The sequence below is a fragment of the Gastrolobium bilobum genome, unplaced genomic scaffold, assembly GCF_033153095.1.
Source record: "Gastrolobium bilobum isolate Gb01-03AN ecotype WA unplaced genomic scaffold, APGP_CSIRO_Gbil_v1 utg2732, whole genome shotgun sequence".
In the NCBI taxonomy this organism is placed as follows: Eukaryota; Viridiplantae; Streptophyta; class Magnoliopsida; order Fabales; family Fabaceae; genus Gastrolobium; species Gastrolobium bilobum.
Genome location: NW_026897530.1, coordinates 207968 through 229020, shown reverse-complemented (window position 1 = coordinate 229020; position 21053 = coordinate 207968). Strand labels below are relative to the sequence as shown.

The window sequence follows — 21053 nt, the reverse complement described above, 5'->3', positions numbered from 1 at the left end:
AGGTCAATTCAGTCAAATGAATAACTAGATCATGGAAGGTTGCGTATGGGACAGCAAACCATAGTTGTTTATGTATCAATATATTTGAAGATTCCATTCTTCTACAATCACTTATAATTAGTTATTATCAATTAACAATATATCATCAATGAGATGTTTTATAATTTGCATTTTCTTGCTAAATTTTCCCTGTCAATTAATATTATGAAAAATTATAAATTGCCCGGATGAGAATGGCACTGACGCACCTGAAATCACCTCAGTTAATTGTGATATGGTGTATTATTATTATTATTATTATTATTATATAGAAAAATAATAATTTTGTTATACATGATTAGGGAATTCTCGGGCTTTGTAAGCGGGTTCCCTAGCATCACCCTAACATAATATATACTTGCTGCTGCTCCTAGGAAAATAAGGTTGGCAATGAATCAATGATGATTAACTATATGTGGATGGTGGACTTTTTTTTTTTTTTTTTGATTTATTATAAGTGGATTACTCTAATATATCATAATACCAATGATGATCAGATATTAAATAATTGATTTTTAATTGCGGATAGAAAACTTCACAGGTGAACGTATAAAGATACCTAATGCTCTGATGATGCCCATAGTAAACTGCCTTTGCTTTTTTCTTTTTCCTACATATTATTACATAGCAATTGATTAGTTACTCGCTTCTATTTTTCTTGAGGTCGCCACTGTATTTATTCCGAAGTTAAACCAGTAAGTTTCTGATTGATAAATAGAATGGTTTTATCTATTAAAATTTTAATTTAATAACTTAGTATTACATTATTATTATTTTTAAACTAATATCTTAATAAGTTATTCAATGTTTATTAATTAATGATTATAATTGATAATATCTCCTATGAAGTAACAAATAACGTTTAAGTTTACACATTTTGAGCAATTCCCAACTCCCCCATCTCTCCTTTCAATTCAACGTCCAAAAAATTGAATTTTCAAAATCTTATAATTACATTTGAATTTTCTAAACAATGGGGGATTGACTCTGTTCGTCAATTTTGTTAAATAATATATAATCTTACATGAAAACAAATGTTTTTTCAATTTAAATTTGTTTGCATTAGTTCGACTGTTGGAGTGTAAAAGATGAATTTGACCTTGGAATATCTATCACTCTATCAGGCCTACTACTTAAGAATATTCTGGAAAAAGAAAGTTCTATTTTTCAAATAAAATTTTGAAATTTTAAAAAAATAATTAAGTTTCTATTAATATATTTCATAAAAAAATTAATTGTTTGGTCCAGCTGAAGTCCAAGTCAACTTAATTTGGGCAAGAAAGCCCATAGCTCAAAGCCCATACTCAGATGGAATGGGCTTGTTGCTTCCTTTGTTCACTTCTCCTAGCTTCTGCAGCTTATTGCCTTTCCCACCTTGGAGTTCACCTTCTTCACCCCCCTTTTTGCTTCAAATATCTAAAGCTTGAATCTTTTCCCAAGTGGGTGTGCTAGACAACCCTTTTGTTGTAGCACTCTGAAGCCATTTTTCTATTATTCTAGCTTTTTTTTATTTGTTTTGAAGGAAACTTCTGCGACTGTGCTGATGGCACTGATGAACAAGGTATGTCAAATGATGCATTTTTATGGTGTTAATTCCTATTGAAGCTCATTAATTTGGTTTTGGAATTCAGGTAGGAATGAAGATGTTATGGACATTTTTTCTTTTCTGTTCAAACAAATTGCTTTGTTTTGATTTTATGTGTTTCCCCTGCTTTTTCTTTTTTTTTAAAAAAAAAAAAATTAGCTTGAGACACTTGCACGGTTTTTCAGGTCTCTATTTTAATTGTATGATCTTTTGAGAGAAAATATGACAAGAAAAGAATCCATGTTTTGGTTAAAAAAGTTAAATTTTTTTAATATCATTAAGTCGCACTCTATGCAGATATTATGGCTGTTTTCTGTAGCTGCCATGCCACCATCATAACTTTCTTACTATTGCAGAAACATAGGAAGCAAGGTACACTTCATATTTTCTTCTCATGCAATTGATCTTTTCTGTGTTAAGCATTTTGTCCTATGTTTTCTATGGTAAGCACTAAGCAGTTTGCACTTGGCATTTCGCCAAGTCAATAGAATGGACTAGAGATCTTCCAAACTAGAAGCATTGTGTTCTTAAAAGCAATGGATGGTCGATGTCTCCCTTTTAACGTTTTGAAAACCTTTCTGTAAACTTTGACTGTACAGTGAATTGCATTGGTTTTGACAATAAAATATTTTCTTACATCTTCATAATTTCTAGTGTAAATGGAACAATTTGAGATGGAAGTAACTGGCCTATGCAATTAAATAGAATTCTGCTTGCCTTTTGTTGCAACTTTCGTAGTTTTGAACTTGATTGGTTTTGCACTTATTACCTATCTCAAATTAAATGATTTTATAAATATTAATTCATTAATACCCGAAAGTTATCATATGTTGCAGCCAACCTGGTTTACCATGTCTCATAATCAATCTTCAGTCACATTAGGTTAATTGGCAATTTAGTTTTCCGTGGGATCATGGATATTTAAGATTTTTCTTCTACCTTAAAACTTTAAATTCCAATTTTCATTCATTATTGCTGCAGATTCTTGTAATGGGAGTGGTGAGTATGATGGAACCCTTCATTGTTCCAACACTTGTCACATTTGGGAACATTGAGTACAGGATATGCAATTACAACACATGAAGTCAGTGGAAATGATTCATAACCTTACTGGTAACTTCTTATCCAAGAATTTTTCATGTGTTTAAAAGCTCATTAGTAAATGATAAAAACGAAACATGCTGGTTTAGGTTTGAAGGTTGCAATTATTGTACAAATGGTTATCATTATTTTTCAAGTCTAGCGTTGCCTATGTCATGCCAGATCTAGAAGGAGGTGTTACCATTTAATTGAAGACACCTTGCTGTCTGCCTAATATTGAACTGTGGTAATATTCTGAAAAGTTTTCTTCATTTCTCCTAAGGCGTGCCTGATTTTGATCATGGTCACTATTTTTAGTTGCTCTCCCCTTTTGTTTTTTTGTACCCACTGATCTCTTGACTTAAACATTCATTGACAAATTAAACGGTATAAGGGAAGGGAACAACTATTTAGTGGTTGTCTGCACTTAATCTTGACTGGGTGAAAAAGTAATAAAAAAAATTAATCAATTAAATAGACTTAAAATTGAGAAACTGTGTGTATGTTGTGACCACGCTGGGATTATATTTATATCAATAATTACATGGGCTTGTGCCCTATTTACATAATGTGGGAGCCTTAGTTACATGTATGTGTATTACTACATGATTGAGTGCTGTTTAGTATCGTTACATGTGGCTAATTCATTTCTGAGTGCATGTTCAGCGGAGATCTATGTTTATTCTATTCAAATATTTTCGTGTTATTTGAATCATAATGTTTGAATTCAATTTGAGTGGATGTTGAGAGGAGAGCTATGTTGATTATAGTCATATATGTGTGCATTATTTGCATTGTAATGTGATACAAATCTTGGGAGAACCTCATCCCGAAAGCTAGCTTGTAATGTTGGAGAGCCCAAAGTCTATATAAACCCCACACCAGAACATTATGTTTCCGATGTAGGACTTCAAGTCCCATACCTTGTAACTAGATCGTAACATTCCACCACGCTCTATAGCCCGGATGCCCACGTGGGCTAGCTTGGCGCTAGTTTTTTTTACTAGCCCTGGGTGAACACTGCAATGCCAGTGTTATCAGTCGCGCCGCTCGATTGCATTTGGAGACGTAGTGGATGCTTTAATACCAATTGATACAAACCTTGGGGGAACCTCACCCCCAAAGCTAGCTTATAAGGTAGAAGAGCTCAAAGTCCATATAAACCCCACTCCATATTTCCGATATGGGGCTCAAAGTCTCATACCTTGCAACTGGATCGTAACATAATGTTTGAACTTAGTTATATGTTTATTGTTAATTATAGTATTATAGTTTATTATTGTTAATTTCAACATGGATGCTGTACGTTTCTGTGCAGCTGTCATGGCTTGGTGATCATGTGCTGCATGACATGCCATATTTTTGGGTTTTCTTCATTTCATTTTTTTAAACCGCTGCCAATGTCTAGTTGGTAGTTTCTAGTGATAGTTGCATATTCCCCCACATTAAGGTGCCACTTTGTATAGCATGGCAAAAAAAAAATGTGATATTTTATCAATGCTTGGCCACATCTTTGCATTTGTTTCTCTCCGTTTGTGACATATAAATCCTTGTACAAATTTACGGTTTTACCCCCATTGATCAATACAAGTATTTTTCTGACAAATTTCCACAGGTTTCATTAAACCCGGGTAGTCCAGTACTATTCTCAACAATGCATCATAGATTTCTTCTTCATTTCCGCCCCATTCTGAACCAATATCCTTCAGTCCGTTCAGTTTCGTCATTGCAAAAGCTTGAGCAGGCTGTTAGAGCTGAAGTAGAGGCCAAAAACTTCATTAAAATTCCTGAACTTCTCAATTCCTTGGAGTCCGGCCAAAATTCCAATCCTTTTTCTTTCTTTTCTTCCTTTCCCAAGAACTTACAAGTGGAAATTGTTGATGAAATGTTACAATCTTTTATACCTCTCAGACCTCGCTCTAAGCCCCAACTAGCCTATTCCTACCTTCTTTCTTACACCCTCCAAAGTTCCCATCCCCTCCCTCTTGCACTTGCTATCCTACAACGGACTCTACGTTCTGGTTGCATTCCGGTTCCTCAAACCCATGTTCTCCTCTCATCTGCTTGGTTGGACCGGCGACATCTGTCTAATTCTGTAGCTAATATCTTACTTGAGATGCAATCAATTGGATATCATCCTGACTGTGGGACTTGTAATTATCTACTATCATCTCTTTGTGCTGTTGATCAATCGGTGGAGGCAGTTAAAGTCCTGAAGGGCATGGGTGGAGCAGGATGTATTCCTGATTCAAATAGTTATGGCATTGTAATTGGTGCAATGTGCAGAGTGAGAAGGACTGCTGAGGCACAGGATTTGTTGAAGCAAATGTTGGTGAAGTATGGGTTGACACCAGGACAGGGAACACTGGTGAAATTGTTGGCAGCATTACGGGCCAACAGGGAGATATGGAAAGCTGTTGAGATGCTTGAATTCCTGGAGAAAGAGGGTCATTCGGTTGGATTTGAGAGTTACGAGGTTGTCATTGAAGGGTGTTTGGAGAAACGTGAGTATGTTTTAGCCGCAAAGGTTGCGATGGGGATGACAGAAAGAGGTTTTATACCTTATATCAGAGTCAGACAGAAGATAATTGAAGGTTTGGCCAGTATGGATGAGTGGAAGATAGCTTGTGCTGTGAGACAAAGATTTGCGGCACTCAAATCTTAGCTGTTTAATAATTTTGAGTGTGCCAAGTACAATTCTTAATGCTGAACGGGTGACTTCATATTGCAAAGACTTGTAGCTTCTGCATTATTATGTCATTGTTCTGTTCTAAATGACACTACTGTAAGATTATACTATGATTTTCAACGGAGTAACGCAGCACCAGAATCTCAGATTTGCAAAACATTTCTGGGTATAATCACTGTAGTCAAAGCATGGAAAAAGAGTGAGCATATACAACAGAACTGGGTTTTCTTTGAATTGTGGAATTAATGTTCCTTCTTAGCCTGAATTTGGTGGGGTTGGTTATTTTATAATAGGGACAGGATCATTATATACCTGTGTAAGTTACACTTTTAATCTTTGTTGTTATTGGATTTATATCTAACGGTTTTAATTGATTAATTATGTGAGCCGTTTGGTTACGAGTGAATCAATTGTTAAGATTGAGTGTAAGACTTTTTATTATTACACCAATATACGTTGATCTTGCCCCTTTGTAATATATTCAAGAGAATTTGGCAATAAAGTAGATTTTTGTCACCGGAATATGGAGTAATTTCATGTATATTAGTGACCCAAAAAAATAAAAATAATACAAGTATATTAAATGCACCAGATTATAAATTGGTGGAAGATATAATGTAATTTGTGCTTTATTGTTCCAGTTTCAAGTCATCTTTCTTTTTCTGCAGAGTGATCAATGCATAACTTCTGTGTGGCTTATTAACCTTATAATTGACTTCACTTTTCATTAGGCTCAAATGACAAGACTTAATCAAATTGTGCACATCACTAAAATAGTTGCAGAGGGGAGCTCACCATGAGGTGGGTGTTGAGGGGCACGGCAGGCTGCACGAGAATGAGGGAGGGGGAAGGAGATGAGAAAGGGAGTGGGGTTTGAACTCATGTGCTCTCCTCAAATGTCTTATAATTTTACCAGCTGAATTGTATAAGGAAACAAATATGGAGAAAATTTAACATTACTCTTATGTTTATTTCGTAATTGGTTTGGCTGAAATAGGTTCATTATTCTTTTCCACCAGGAGAAAATATTTTTCAGAGTCTGATATTATTGTGAATCTACTGTTTTCTTCCTCATGTAGTCCCTTGTCCTTGGTCCATAAAATTCCTAGTCTACCTGCATATTATTAAATTCAGTCCTATAGTTGCAATGTCACACTTGAACCTTACATAGAATTAGTGTCAATTAAGTTTCTTGAGCTGACATATTTCATTCCACAACCACAGCAGGTCAATTAGCCTAGTAATATTGCTTAATTCTTGACAGGGTAGCTAGCATCAATGGCAATGCCACAAGAACCATCTTTATCCTTAGTATCACGCTTCATCCTGACATAACCAGATTCACCCCAGTCAGTTGCCCATGAATTCTTCACAATCCAATACTTTTCACCATTTTCTTCTCCATACCCAACTATAGTCATACCATGATTGAGGTCCTTTCCACAACTTCCAGAGAAGATACCTTTTGAATAAAATTGAAATGCATAACCTCCAGCATCAGTTGCAACAGCGACAGGTTGATGAGCAACTGCAGCTTTTAGCATATTCTCATTGCGAGCAGGTACCTTTTCATAACCACTTATGGTGACAGCATGGTTCTTAGCTTTGACCTTGTTACACGTGCCATCTGATCCTTGATAAGGATAGTCTTTTTCAGTGGCAAGCCCACCATTCTTTTTGATAAATGTGAATGCTGTTTCCATGTCACCACCTTCGCAGCCTTCATTCCCATTTTCAATATCACAATCTACCAGTTGTTGTTCAGACAGAGGTACCAACTTGCCTGTTTTTATCTTGTTGATTCCTTCTACAGCTGCTACTGCAGAGAATGCCCAACAACTTCCTGCATCAAAGAGTTTAGAAAATGTTAATTCGTGTCCTTTAGCTAACTAACTCAGCATTAGATAAACATTGATTGTGAGGAAAATTCCTTAATATGTATATAAATCTAGTTAATGAGCTATATTAGTATATTGAGGATTCATATGTATATATAAAAGCTTTGTAGCAGTTGAACTGTGGTATATGAGGATTGAATAAATTTAATTTGGCTCCTCTAAAGTCTAAACCATGTACTTATTTATTGCAAGGAACTTTACCACAATTGCCTTGATCCTTGATATGTGTAACTGCACCTTTCTTCCTCCAATCTATGCTATTTGGTAGATCCCCATGTTTATGATACCTGAATCTTGTATGTGAACCCAATAGAGGTTGAAAACCGAGATAGGTACTTTTAAACTCTTCATTTGTAAGATCTGCGAACTTGTTGTCTGTGAGCTTGTAAGAATAGTTTTGAGAGTTGTAGAACTCTATAAAATGAAGATTTAATTGGTAAATGCCAAATCTGACTTCCCATTCTTCTCTATCCATGTAATGTCGTCCATGTCTTTTCAACCAACTTTCATACCTGCTCCTCATGACTTTTGGATCAGATGAATTATTCTTTTGCATTGAAGAACCTGCATTTGCAACTATCCATAGATTGCACAGGACAAGAAGATTGAGGATGGCAACGCTTAATGTTGTAGTTCCCTTCATGGCTAGTTCTTAGTGCATATGGAAAATGACAAGCTTGCATTGATATTTATTATGAACAATATATGCTTTTATTACTTAATATCATGTTTGCTTTCTTTACGTATTTTAATGCATGTTCATTTCTGTTTAGAGACGTTTCGGCTGCATATTGATCTTCTTGTCTTCATGTCTTTCGTGCTTGCGAGTTTTAACTAGGCAGGAATTCTATATTTCATTTTCTCTGCATGACCATAATACAGACGTACAAGTCTCGAACTTGCTTAAGGTTTACCTGCCTAAAACAACTCAATTCTGACCAATTTAAATGTTTGATAGGCATTTTCCTTATCTCAATTGTAAAGAACCTTGGAATACTTGGGATACACCACTGCAAAAGCTAGCTCAAAGGATGAGAGTGCTCAAGGCCTTATAAATTTCACATTGGTTGTAAATTCCACATTCGTTGCACATACAACCAATGTGGGACTATATATCTCAACACGCCCCCTCACACGAGAGCCCATTGGGCTAGAAGCGTGGATATTGCACAGGCCCAATTTTTGGTTTACCTTTTTGTGCTTTAATTTTAATTCCACTTTAAAGTGGGGGGCGGTGAGGATCAAACTTGTGACCTTATAGTCACTCAAGCTCTGATACCATGTAAAGAATCACTTCAACCCAACACCTTAAGGTTTGAGATATATAGTCCCACATTGGTTGTATGATCAACTAATGCGGCTTTTATAAAGCCTTGGACACTCCCACCCTTTGAGCTTAAGCTTTTGGGTTGAATATGTTCTTTACATGGTATCAGAGCCTCGTGTCCCGAGTTCAATCCTCGCCGCCCCCAACTTTCTTTCAAGTGGAATTTCTTAGCACAGGTAGGCTGGGCCTGTTGCATCATCCACTCTTCAAGCCTAATGGGTTCTCGTGTGAGGGAGCGTGTTGAGATATATAGTCCCACATTGATTTTATGAGCAACTAATGTGGAGTTTATAAGGCCTTGGGCACTCCCACCCTTTGAGCTAACTTTTGGGGTGATGTATCCCAAGGTTTTTTACATCAATGATCCAAAAGTCTTGTGTTTGAATCATGTAATCAGTTTTATCTATTACATATAAGACTCACAATCAGTTTCTTGCACTAATTTCTCCTTAAGACAGTTTAAAATTGCTGTCTGTGAACAGTTTGTTTGTGTCTAGGCTTAGTTGTTGATCACAACAATTTTATCTGGGTTGACCATAATTCCTCCACAAGTGATTTGATAAAACTTTAACCCATGGTTCTTCACTAGAACAAGGTGAGGGGTACTAGCAAGATACTCTGACGCTCAAGTTAAATTTTGTGTAAACTTATTCATATAAAAGAATGCGTATATCTTGTGTTCAGTATATTTGTATTTATAGTGGAGGGGATACCCTAATTGTTGCCTGCAAGTGGTGAAACGACAAAGTCTCCCTATTTGTTCTTGTGTGCGGCCTTTCTTGACTGGAATGTCATCTTGAAGATATTTTTTTCATTGTAAAAGCCTTGGCCTTAATATAATGGCCTTAATATATTATTTCAGATCAGTTGTGATGCCTTATGTTGAATGAATCCGAATTTAAATTGGAGACTAAGAAAAAAGTTCATTATATTCTAGACAGATAGTTTGTGCCTTAATATACTATTTGAATTTAAAGATTATGAAAGAACACGGCCGGCTTAAGGGATAGCTGTCTCAGCATGCTAACTTCATGCATAAACCAACGAATATGGCACATGGGTTTATTTTTGGAGTGTGCTATATCTATGTAAATATGGGTGTTCCCATAATTTTTTTTTTTAAAAGAAAAAAGAATCAAAGATAATAAGCCTAATCATTTAGCCATGTTTTCATTCAATAAAGTTTCAAAATCATGCATTCAAAAAAAGCGAATGCCTTGACTTGAGGCATCTGAATGGCTTCTGTTCTTGCCAGCTTTTCTGGCTCAGGGGATGTTTGGTAGAGATGAAAAAAAAAATTACTAGTGAAATACAATTATTAGAAATATGATGGGAAAATGAGTTCGGTAGAAAAGTTAAAAAAAAATTATTTGGTAGGCCAAAATATTACAGGAAAAATTGAGTTAAATTTTCTGAGTCTGTTTGGTTGAAGGTAAAATATTGATAGAAAAATGGGATAAAATTATCAAATTATCCCTTAACTAAATACAAAGAAGACTTTCTCTCGAGCTTTCTTTTGACACATTTTTTGAGAAGGAATATTTGTGTCTATTTTTTTTTTCTTTCTACTTTTTGATTTGATGGGTTAATGAGAATACCACCATTGGGTGATATTCTGAAATGACAAAATTTTTCGATTTTACACACAAACTGAGATTGCTATGCAAATGCGATGTGTAAATTTTTTATAATCTCCTATCTAACATGGTCAACTAGAAAACCAATTTCAACTTTCCCAGTCATCCTAAAAGAAACCTCCTACCAAACACAAAAGACTATTTTGGATGGACTTTTTTATAGCCAAAAATTGCTTTTATTAAATAAAAAAAATCATTTCAACTACAAAGTCTGTTTTAAAAAAAAAGAAGTTAAAAATCTACTTATTTTGAAAGCTAAAAATTTTAGCTTCTAAAAAAAAGTTAAAAACTAAATATTTTTTCAAAAATTATTTTTCTAAATTTAAATAGTTTTAGCTTTTGAAAAAAGTACTTCCAAAATAAGTAAGACATAAAAAGTCATTTTTTTACAAGCTGATCTAAACAGATCTTTAAGACATTAGTGACTACCAGTACCACCATGCCCTTATTAGAAATTAAAATTAAATGATTGTGGGTTCGTAAAACCAACATTTAAGAGCCATAAACATGCCTATCCTCCAAGCCATCAATATATAATGTGTGACAAGTTAAATAATTAACATACCAAAGCCGGTTTGGTATTTCATAAATGAAAAGGCCTGCTCTATTTGTGGGATTCTTCTGATCTTCTGAATTAGGTGGGATTCTTCTGTTACTCCAGTGAACTTAGCTACCCTTTGTATCTTCAAATGTACACAACGTAATGAAGGAAACACAGTTTGCAATGGGATCGTCCTAATTGTGGAATACGATTGATTCATTAATTCGTTAAAATTTTGTGAATTTTTTCTTTAAAAAACAAAATATATAAGAGGGTAGATAGAAATTTGTCTGAATTTATTGGAAGTTGGTGTATATTTAGTCGTAATGAATAATCATAATTGACTAAAGGATTACAAAATTAAGTGAAAAAGAAATTAAATGGAACAAAATTTATTTTCCGCTTGTTTGATTGCTTATATAGCTGATACTCGATCCATGTCCATGTTTTTTATTTTATTATTATTACTGTTAGGGAAAAGTATTTGTCATTTTAAATGATATAAGCTTGTGTTATTTTAGATGAAACAATATCATTTTTTTGTGTGTATATTTGATTACTTTTTACATTCTTTCTCCTCCGTAAAATTAAGAAAAAAGATAAAATGGAGGAGAGAAAAAGTAAAATATACCAATTATACACCAAAAAATATTGTTTTATCTAAAATGATACAAAGTTGTGCCATTTAAAATGAGAAATATTTTTGCATACCAAAAAAAATGAGAAATATTTCACTTATTGAGGAAAAATGTTTGAGAGTTTAAATTGTTGTAAAATTAACAAGAACTAGAAGAAGATTACGGAGATAAGAGAGATAGGGGAATGAATTCTTATTTCCGTATTCTTCTTCTAGTTCTTATTAATTTTACAACACATTATCAGCACGAAGATACTAGAATAATTATAATGCATGTTATTTACTTGAGCCACACAAAGGCAGATTCCAAACAAGATTTCGATCACAAGTGGAAGCATAATTATTTCATGGCGTTCAACAAATTCGTTCAAGTGATAATTTGACAGATTTATCTACCAAGGTATTACCTACTTCAAGTTTTGAGAAACTTTTATACAAGATCGGGATGCGTAAACTCAGAGATAGTAAATAATGTTATCATCAGGGGGAGTGAAATAAGGCTGCATTCTTTTTTCTTTCACCATGGTTTTATCCTATTGAGTTTTCCTGGTAAGGTTTTTAATGAGGCAGCTTCTCATACATATTTCTTCTCAATTGGATTATTGGACATCCAAGGAAGAGTGTTATAAACAATTTATTGGCTGTCCAATCCATTATATAACCGTCATGACCGTTGGAGACGTTATGACCGTTAAAGATGTTATGACTGTTGGAAATGTTATGACCGTTAGAAAAGTAATTGAAGTTATTATGTCTTTCATGTTTTCTGAGCCTATAAATAAGGTATGTATAAAGCATCATGGAGATACAACAATACAATAAGAATTCATTCTCCTATCTCCGTATTCTTCTTCTAGTTCTAATTGATTTTACAACATAAATGACATTATTTTGATATATATTTGTTGATTTTTTACATACATCTTTCTCAATATATTTGATGTTACTCGCAGAGCTATATATATATATATATATATATATATATATATATATATGGGTTTGCATTTTTCATTTAACATGACACAACAAACTTTCCTACACTCACAACATTTTGTGAAGCCCACACTTTTTTGAAGACAAAAGAAAAAAAAGAAAATTACGGTACGCAAAACGAATCTCTATAACATTACACAATTACTTTTCCTACAACATAACTCTTATAAAACCCATATATATATATATATATATATATATATATATATATATATATATATATATTTATAATTTATAATTTATAATTTATAATTATTTACAATAGAAAAAATGGCTCCATTCAAATTTAGACAGCATAACTTAACCTCATTTATCAATTAACTCACTGAAATCCTATTTGGTAGTGTTTGTGCTGGTTTTAATTATTTTTAAAGCTTCTTGAAAAAGATTTTACTTTTTATAAGTAGTTGTTTTGTACATAGAATAAATTAAAGTAACCTATCTTTATTGTCATATTTTTTATAAATAAAAAAACTATACATACATATGTAAATTACCTTGATATATAGTTGTTTTAAATTACGTACCATGACTTCGACCAATCCCTATAACTTGATTAACTGGTTCGATTAAATAAAACTTCAACTCCGATATGTGTATATACAATTCAATTACGATGTTATTCAAGCTAGTTAGGTTCAGGAATATATTGTAAAGTCTAAGATAGGGGATATAGGGGGAGGCAAGACCTACAAACAGATAGATGCTATTAATTAATATATAGATATATAGATATCCCATGCACTTAATCATGATTGAGCTTTGTCAAACTCTTTTCTCCTTAAAAAAACTACACTAATTCCAGTTAAGATATGATGATTGAAGAAGGTACCTAGAAACCCCTAGACACGAAGATATGCACTTTCAGACAGAGAGAAGCATATACCCTACATGTGGGAATGGTTTGGGGACAAAGGAAAGAAAGCATAGTGCGTGCAAACAATTCACATGGGAGCATAACATGATCCTTCACAAGAAGGCCTCTCTTTTTCCTCTCTTTCACAGCTCATACCCCAAATCCCACGAGTCCACACACATATATTCTACTTATCTTAATTACTGTACCTAGCTAGCTTTTTAATGAAATGATTAATGAAACACGTCTCACCCCATGCATAACCATAACACCTTATAAATAATAATATTATGCACATGGCCTTTGTTCTCCTCATAGATAAAGATCACATCCCATATGATTTAACCAATCACTAACCCTGTCAAGTGGGGTTTGTCTTATAGATAATCTTTAAAATTTAACCAAGAACGTGAACACAATACATCCGAATCAAATCAATTACCTAACTCTGTTTTCGTTTCTTAATTTTGATGACTATAGGTCATTTTTCATTTTTCATTTTTTTCTTTTAATTAACCTTTAATTGTACGCGTATAAAGTCTAATTTGAGATCTTTTCCTCAACCATGCATATCAAATATACCTAAATTGGTTAACTAGAAATTTGACCTTTGTTTGAGTCTCTGTTTTTTTTTTGGGTATAAATTGTTTGACTCTCTTTTCTTTCCCTAATAATTGAACTTCTTGATGTTGCAATTTACTAAAACACAAAAAGGCCTGCTAACTTTTAAGTGTCGTAAAATGATTTGAAGGGTTAAAATTAGTGTGTTGTGCTGAGGCAGATAAAATGGGAAGAGCAAGCATATAGGAGAGAATGTTCTAATAGGATTTAAATGACCATTGACCAAATTTGGGGCACCCACCCTACTAAAGAGAAGGTCACAAGGGCACGTGGTGGCTGATTCCCATTACTTATTAATCTTACTAGCGACTTTCAAGTAACACCGTTGAGACCCAACCCCTCATCCCAGCTGTTCATAGCTGTCCAACCCCTCTCCATCCCCATGTGACCCCACTCCACAAAACACATAGATACACATACCCCCAAAGATTTTTTTTTTTTGTAGGATTTTAAACCCTACAACAAAATATAACAATTAAAAATTCACACATTTTTTTTTTAAAAAACAAAAAAAGAAGAAGAAAAGCTTATGATTATGTTTTTCTTCTTCTTGTGGCTTTCTTCCCTCTTAACATTCCCTCTGGTTGCCGGGGATATATATAAAGGGCTGTGTTAGAGGCTCATTGGTTTCATTTCTACTCATTATGCAATATGCATTGAGCATAGATAGCATTTGTTAAGGACACTGCAAAAACAACAACAACAACAACATATCTGAGGTTTGCAAAAATTCCTGTTTCTTCTTCTTATTATTGTCTTGTGAGTGGTGTGTGGTGTCGGTCTCAAATGGCACAATTACCTCCTAAGATCCCAAACATGTCACCAAGTTGGCCAGATTTTTCTATTTACCACAATATGCCATCTCTTGCAAATGTTGGCAACAACAACACAAACCATTGTCATCAGCATAATCAGAACCCTTCTTGGGTTGATGAGTTCCTCGACTTCTCCTCCGCCAGGCGCGGTGCTCACCGCCGGTCGGTGAGCGATTCCATCACCTTCCTCGAGGCACCAATGCTTGAAGATTGTCGTGACAACCCTGCCATGCCACATAGTTCTGGAAACGACAATGAGTTCGAAAAGTTTGATGATGATCAATTCATGTCCATGTTCACGGATGAAATCTCTGGTGTCCCCATGCCACCAACCATGTCCTCCTCAAACAATTCAAGCCCTTCGGATCAGAATTTCATCAATGATGAGAAAGAAACGAATCAACCCGTGAAGCAGGAGGAGGAGTTGGAGAAGCAGGAACATGAGGAAGAGGAGAAGCAGCAGCAGCACCAATTGAAAAATGAACCAGATGAGGTTGAAAGCCAATGTAAACAAGAAATCACAGAGGCTCCAAATAACACGAATGCTACTTCTTCCAATGACAGAATCACTGACCCCAAGAGAGTCAAAAGGTAGTGATCAAACATTCCTGTCATCCTATATATTTATCTATATGCTTTCTCTGGTAAAGTTGCAATGACCCTATGACACAAAAATTGGATACTAAGAGTTAAGATCTTACTTGAATGTAACTTTTTTTATTTATTTATTATGGACTTGATTTTGCTATTCTATAATAATGGTTAATTAGTGTTTATGAATTACTCTTTATTATTCATAAACTGAAATTTGTTTCCTCTTGGTTTATATATTTCTTATTTTTTCTTTGAGTTCTGCATCTAATTCTCTTTTTGCATCAGAATCTTGGCAAATAGGCAATCAGCACAAAGATCGCGAGTGAGGAAGCTGCAATACATATCAGAGCTTGAGCGAAGTGTAACTTCATTACAGGTTTGTGATGTAACATGTTGTGATGACAACATTTAATATATTTTTTAAGAATAACATTTTTCGTATCATAAGAGATAAAATAAAAGTATATGAGATTCATGTAAACTCATGTAAAAAGAAAAGATAAAAAAATAAAATAAGTCTCAGATAATTAGTGGGGGAGCCGGGCTTCAATTTGAGCCTGGGCCAAAAATTATATGTGTATTTATTTTTTTAATTTTAATTAGTTCATATTATAATATATTTAAATTATGTTAAATACAGAGCACATGAGCAGACAACACTAAGAAAAGTTATAATTTTATTAAAGATTTTTTAATTTCTTTTTATACAGATGAGAATTGAACACATAATCTAATACAACTTACCTAAATCTCTTACCAAATATATTTTAATTTTTAGATAGGGCCAAATACAAATTTTAGTCCGGGTCAAATTATAATTTTAACCCCAATCAAATTATAATTAATTATATAATTATATGTAATAACTATAATTTATTAAAATTTAGTCCAGGCCGAGACCACTCCCAGCTACTAAGTGGCTTCACTACTGAACATAATAATGTTATGTATGTATAGGAGATAAATATAAGATAAGAGACATTCCATCCATATTTTTTTTTCGTGGGTGAGTACATTAAATATTTTGACTTTTCATAGAAATTTTTGTATGGCGTATAATTTGATGTCTAATAATACTAATGATAATATTATTGACCTTTTCTTATTCTGTTGACTGTTGACCAATGAAGGCCGAAGTTTCAGTGCTGTCTCCACGGGTTGCATTCTTGGATCATCAACGCTTGCTTCTAAATGTTGACAACAGTGCTCTCAAGCAAAGAATCGCCGCCCTTGCCCAAGACAAGATCTTTAAAGATGGTAATTTCTTTAATAAGTATTCTTCTAATTAAAACAATTATTAAGTTAAATTTAATTATTTTTCTTAATTTTTTTATTGGTGGATTAATTTTCCATTAGGGCTCTAATTAAACAGATAATGGTTACGTAAAGTATGTACAGCCTTGTTTGCTAAACCACATGGTTATCCTCTTTATCTTTGTAGTTGATATATATGTAGCTTTTGTATACTTCTCTGGCTTCTATAAGAAAAGAACCTTTTAATGAGACGTTCAAGTTTCTTAGAATTATTATAAGTAAATTATTATTTTGGTCATTGAAAGATTATATTATATCAATTTAGTTTTTGAAATTAGATAAGCAAGACTATTTTAATTCTTAAAAAGTAGACAATGACGTTAATTTATTTTTAAAAAAGTTTACATCAATTTTGTCTCTCAATAATAAAAAAATATCATCAATTTATTCTGTTAATTATAAAATTTTCATATCAATTTAGTCCTTCAATCTTGTGGCTTTTGCACAGAAAGATGGTTTATTGTCATCTATTTTTGAGGAACCAAAACAATGTCAGCTGATCAGCTTTACAAAGAATCAAATTGGATGTTGAAATCTGGATACTTGCATCTGTGCATGCTATATATATGGAGACACTTGTGTGGTCAATTTGTTTAGTTTTTATTAGGCTTTAAGCACATTAAGCACATAAGAAAATTTAGAGAAAAAGAAAGCATGAATTAGTGTATTTATGAGAATAAGTAAAAGAATTTCTGCTTTCAAATTGACAATCTGATTATCTTATTGTGACCATTGGCAAAGGGGAAAATGACAAAATGAAAATTGAGAAAATGAACTAGCAGCTCCTCAAAGTTGGTTAAGTATTCTCCAGAGAGGATTCATAATAGTGATTAATTAGCCAAATTAAGAACAAAAGAGACACTAGTAAAATTGCACTGTTATTGGCCTTTTCTCGTTATAGTTGCATACTATATAATTATTTCATTACTTTAGAAGGGAGAAACAGACCAATTATGAAACTGCACAGACTTATATTGATTTTAGTGAAAGTGTTAGCATGCACGCGTGTTTAAGTCTGTGTCTGATCATGTGTTCTGTGTCCAATTAGTTAATACAAAACATTATTTTAATACAAAAGTTTAAGTTGTTCCGCAAAAATCATATTAATAATTTTATATTATATTTCATTAACATGATTCTTTCTATAAGAATTCATTAAATTTGAAGAGTGGATAATATACAAGTTCAGATTCATCTACTTTCCTGTTAGAAACTCTACACTTAAAGTCACATAGGCTTTGTACTATATAAAGAAGGGTTCGTTTTTTCTGCATATACTGCAAATTATCTGCAGTAAGCTCAATAAGACGTCGTTTTAGGATGAAAATCATGGTATTTTTGTAATTTTAATTTATTTCAAGATTATAATAGTTTTTATATTTATAATTTTTTAAGATTTCAATACCAAAACAACGTCGTTTTGGAAATAAATACAAATAACTGCATTAACTCCAGAAATATTTTTTCCTATAAAGAAGCATTTCAATCCAAGAAAATGTGATATTAAAAGTTTTATATTATATTTCTATAACCCTTAATATTGTTTAACTAATTAAGCATCCAAAATTGTAATCATATACATGCAGCTCATCAAGAGGCACTGAAGAGAGAGATAGAGAGACTGAGGCAAATTTATCACCAACAGAACCTGAAGACGATGGATAATGCTGCAGGGTCACCATTGCCATCCCCAGCACAAAAGCCAATATGTGATTCTCAGACGGAAATGGAACAGCTTCTCAATGTTTAATTGAACCCTCTTCATGATCAAGTATTAGTTTACATGATATACTGTGATTCTTTTCATTTTTATAAAAGAAATTGCAGAGTTTTGGATAAGATATGTGAGAAAAGAAAAGGGGAAAGAATTGACAAAAAAAAGGCCAAAATTTTCTTCTGTGAATGGTATATTGAATGTTATAACTTACCGTTGGGTTGTGAGATGTTGAGAATTTTTATTAGTCAATTCATGAAAGGAAATTATATTCACTGAGAAGAGTCACGTTCTGGGTGGTGAGGCTGAGGCTTCTCTGTTAGATCAGACTGCGCAGGCACGTGATGTGTTTACTTTAAAAGAAGGGGACCACTCAAAAAGTTTTCAATATGATTGGGATGCAGCTAGGGAAACACATGTGCATCAGTGGCATCAAAAGAGAGGGTGTGGAAGAAACAGTTGTATATGTCCACGATTCTTTTTAGTTCTTTATTTTGTTGTCTTTGATTCTTTTCTATTGTGTTGGGATGGATGAAAGGAAGGTATATGTCAGTGAAATCTTGGATTTTATGGGTTTGGCTGTACTTTAGATTATGTAATCAACTTTATTTGACATACTAACTAAAAAAAAAAAAAACCCAAAATGTAAATATTCTGTTGACTCAGTTGGGGTTGTATATAGTGAAAGTTTTAACTGTTTCTCGAATTTTTATGTGTTGTGGACTGATCATACTTTCCTTTGGCCAAAGAGGGAAAAAGATTGCGATTTAAATTACATAAAGGGTAAAAGAATAAAGGAAAACCAAAGGATCACCTTTTTTTTAATGTTTTTAAGTGGCTAAGTGGAATTTAAGAAAATGATAAGAAATAAAAACAACTAATGTAGTATATGATAGAACTAGTTGAGTGCAATTATATGCAAATCTAATCAACCATAGATTATTTGAAGTAGAATATTCTCTTCTAGGAATGGGTAGCAATAATAACCGGGAGTGGATCCTCTCACGTGAAAAAGTGGTCATGTGGTTATGTTTTTTTATCACAATCACTCATTCAAAAGTTATATATTTTTCTTTTTCTTATCTCATCATGAATGAATAGTTGTGATCAAAAAACATGACTACATAATTATTTTTTTACATGAGAGGATCCACCCTCGTCAGAACCATATATAGGACTTGACGTGAGTCTAATGTAAATGTACTCACTGTCTTCCCTTGAAGTAGATTTAATATATATTTATGTGGAATTGACATTGACATTTCTCTTTTCTCTTTTTCTTTTTTTCTCTAGCTTGTATATTATGCTGTTGTTAGTGGCTGTTATGACATTTGCACTGGCATGAATGTGACCTTTTGGCTGTAATGATATTTACTGTTGGTCCAATCCAGTGAATTCAAGTCCATGTATTAACTATTAAAATTAAATCACTTCACATTAAAATGATAATACCTCAATTGGTGCATAAGAATTAAATAAGTGAGAGTAAAAATATGTTTTTGATTTTCTCATAATTATTTTTAAAAAAAATTTAAAATCTTAAATCCTGAATCCGTCTCAAATAAAATTGTCTCCTATAAAAGATATATGAGATTTATTCCAAAAAAAAAATAAATAAAATCAACACTTCACATGCAATATGGTCAATGTATGCATTAAACCTAAAAGTTTCGGTACAGTTATGTGGCACTGAACTTGCTTAACAACTTCTGTTCCTTGAGCACCACAATACTGTTCATCACTCATAATTTACTTTTCTAGCAAAGGACCGTACTGTGGTGCCACGAGCACAGAACAGTGGCATACATGCCACAACTCATCGAACAACTACAACACGGTGATTTCACTGTGTCAGTGTTAATATACCGAGTTTTTTGTTCAACTTTGACATGCTTAAATTTTAACGTGAAACTCAAATTAACCAATTTTGTATTTATGAAGCTAGAGAGAAAGTTTGTGAGATATCTGTAAACTGCATCAATTTGCTATAGTAATATACACATTTGATATAATGCCTGCCATAATTCTAAAAGCCTTTGGTCCCTTTGACTGTGGAACAAGCAGTCAAATGCGCTATGAAGTAAAACGTTTGAGTGGTCAATTTCACTCGATCCTCCAACTATCAGTGTTGTCCCTAAAGTGGTAAAATCTTCTACACTAGCTCAACTTTTTGCACAGGAATAGTTTTAACATAGAGAGGCCAAATAAAGACTGGTCCAGTTCACTTGAGGGTTGAAGCAATATATAGGCTAATTCATGTCAAAAAATTTCGGAAGACTTTTTTCTTGAGGCTAAGTAACTTTAAATCTCCCTCGTACTATAGGCTAATCGACAATCATACATATCGCAAATGAAAAAAAAGAAAGAGAATATACATAGTGATTTACCTTAATTCACTCAATTTAGGCTACGTCCAGCTTGTTTATACTATATTCACCTCACCGCCACTCGTTATTAGTCACTCGATTTACAAGGAGAATATAAATAGGATTAGAAAATCCTAACAGTAGCTATTCATGGGCCTAAGTCCAAACTAGTAAGAAAAGGAAAAATTATAATAAATCAGATGCTTAGAACAATACCTAGCCTCTACGAGCCAGGGGCGCTGCTCCCCAAACCCCCTCCCGCTCACCTGGGAGCAGTATTATAAAAACCGGACCTGACCAGCCAGTTCGAACCGGAAAACGGTAAACCGACCATGTGACCGGTCCGG

The 21053-nt window shown here is 33.5% G+C and overlaps 3 protein-coding genes across 4 annotated transcripts; 2 read left to right on the top strand and 1 right to left on the bottom strand.

The window, feature by feature from the left end:
* Positions 1 to 1429: 1429 nt before the first annotated feature.
* LOC133307738 (pentatricopeptide repeat-containing protein At1g06270) lies at positions 1430 to 6319 on the top strand. Of its 2 annotated transcripts, none has more exons than XR_009751083.1 (4): positions 1430 to 1600; positions 1922 to 1996; positions 2606 to 2737; positions 6125 to 6319. XR_009751083.1 is itself a non-coding variant. In XM_061508290.1 (4 exons), exon 4 carries the CDS (start codon positions 4359 to 4361, stop codon positions 5367 to 5369), a length of 1011 nt encoding a protein of 336 aa, XP_061364274.1. In that variant the 5' UTR covers positions 1430 to 1600; positions 1922 to 1996; positions 2606 to 2737; positions 4320 to 4358; the 3' UTR covers positions 5370 to 6083. The 2 variants fall into 2 exon arrangements, 1 of the variants encoding a protein (XP_061364274.1); XM_061508290.1 differs by lacking the exon at positions 6125 to 6319 and adding an exon at positions 4320 to 6083.
* A 280-nt stretch (positions 6320 to 6599) lies between these two features.
* On the bottom strand, positions 6600 to 7934 carry LOC133307737 (zingipain-2-like). The gene is made up of 2 exons (XM_061508289.1): positions 7493 to 7934; positions 6600 to 7236 (listed from the first exon to the last, which is right to left on the bottom strand). Exons 1-2 carry the CDS (start codon positions 7932 to 7934, stop codon positions 6644 to 6646), a joined length of 1035 nt encoding a protein of 344 aa, XP_061364273.1. The 3' UTR covers positions 6600 to 6643.
* A 6755-nt stretch (positions 7935 to 14689) lies between these two features.
* On the top strand, positions 14690 to 18376 carry LOC133307742 (basic leucine zipper 34-like). Its single transcript, XM_061508295.1, has 5 exons — positions 14690 to 15124; positions 15164 to 15309; positions 15598 to 15688; positions 16443 to 16569; positions 18213 to 18376. Exons 1-5 carry the CDS (start codon positions 14690 to 14692, stop codon positions 18374 to 18376), a joined length of 963 nt encoding a protein of 320 aa, XP_061364279.1.
* Positions 18377 to 21053: the final 2677 nt, after the last annotated feature.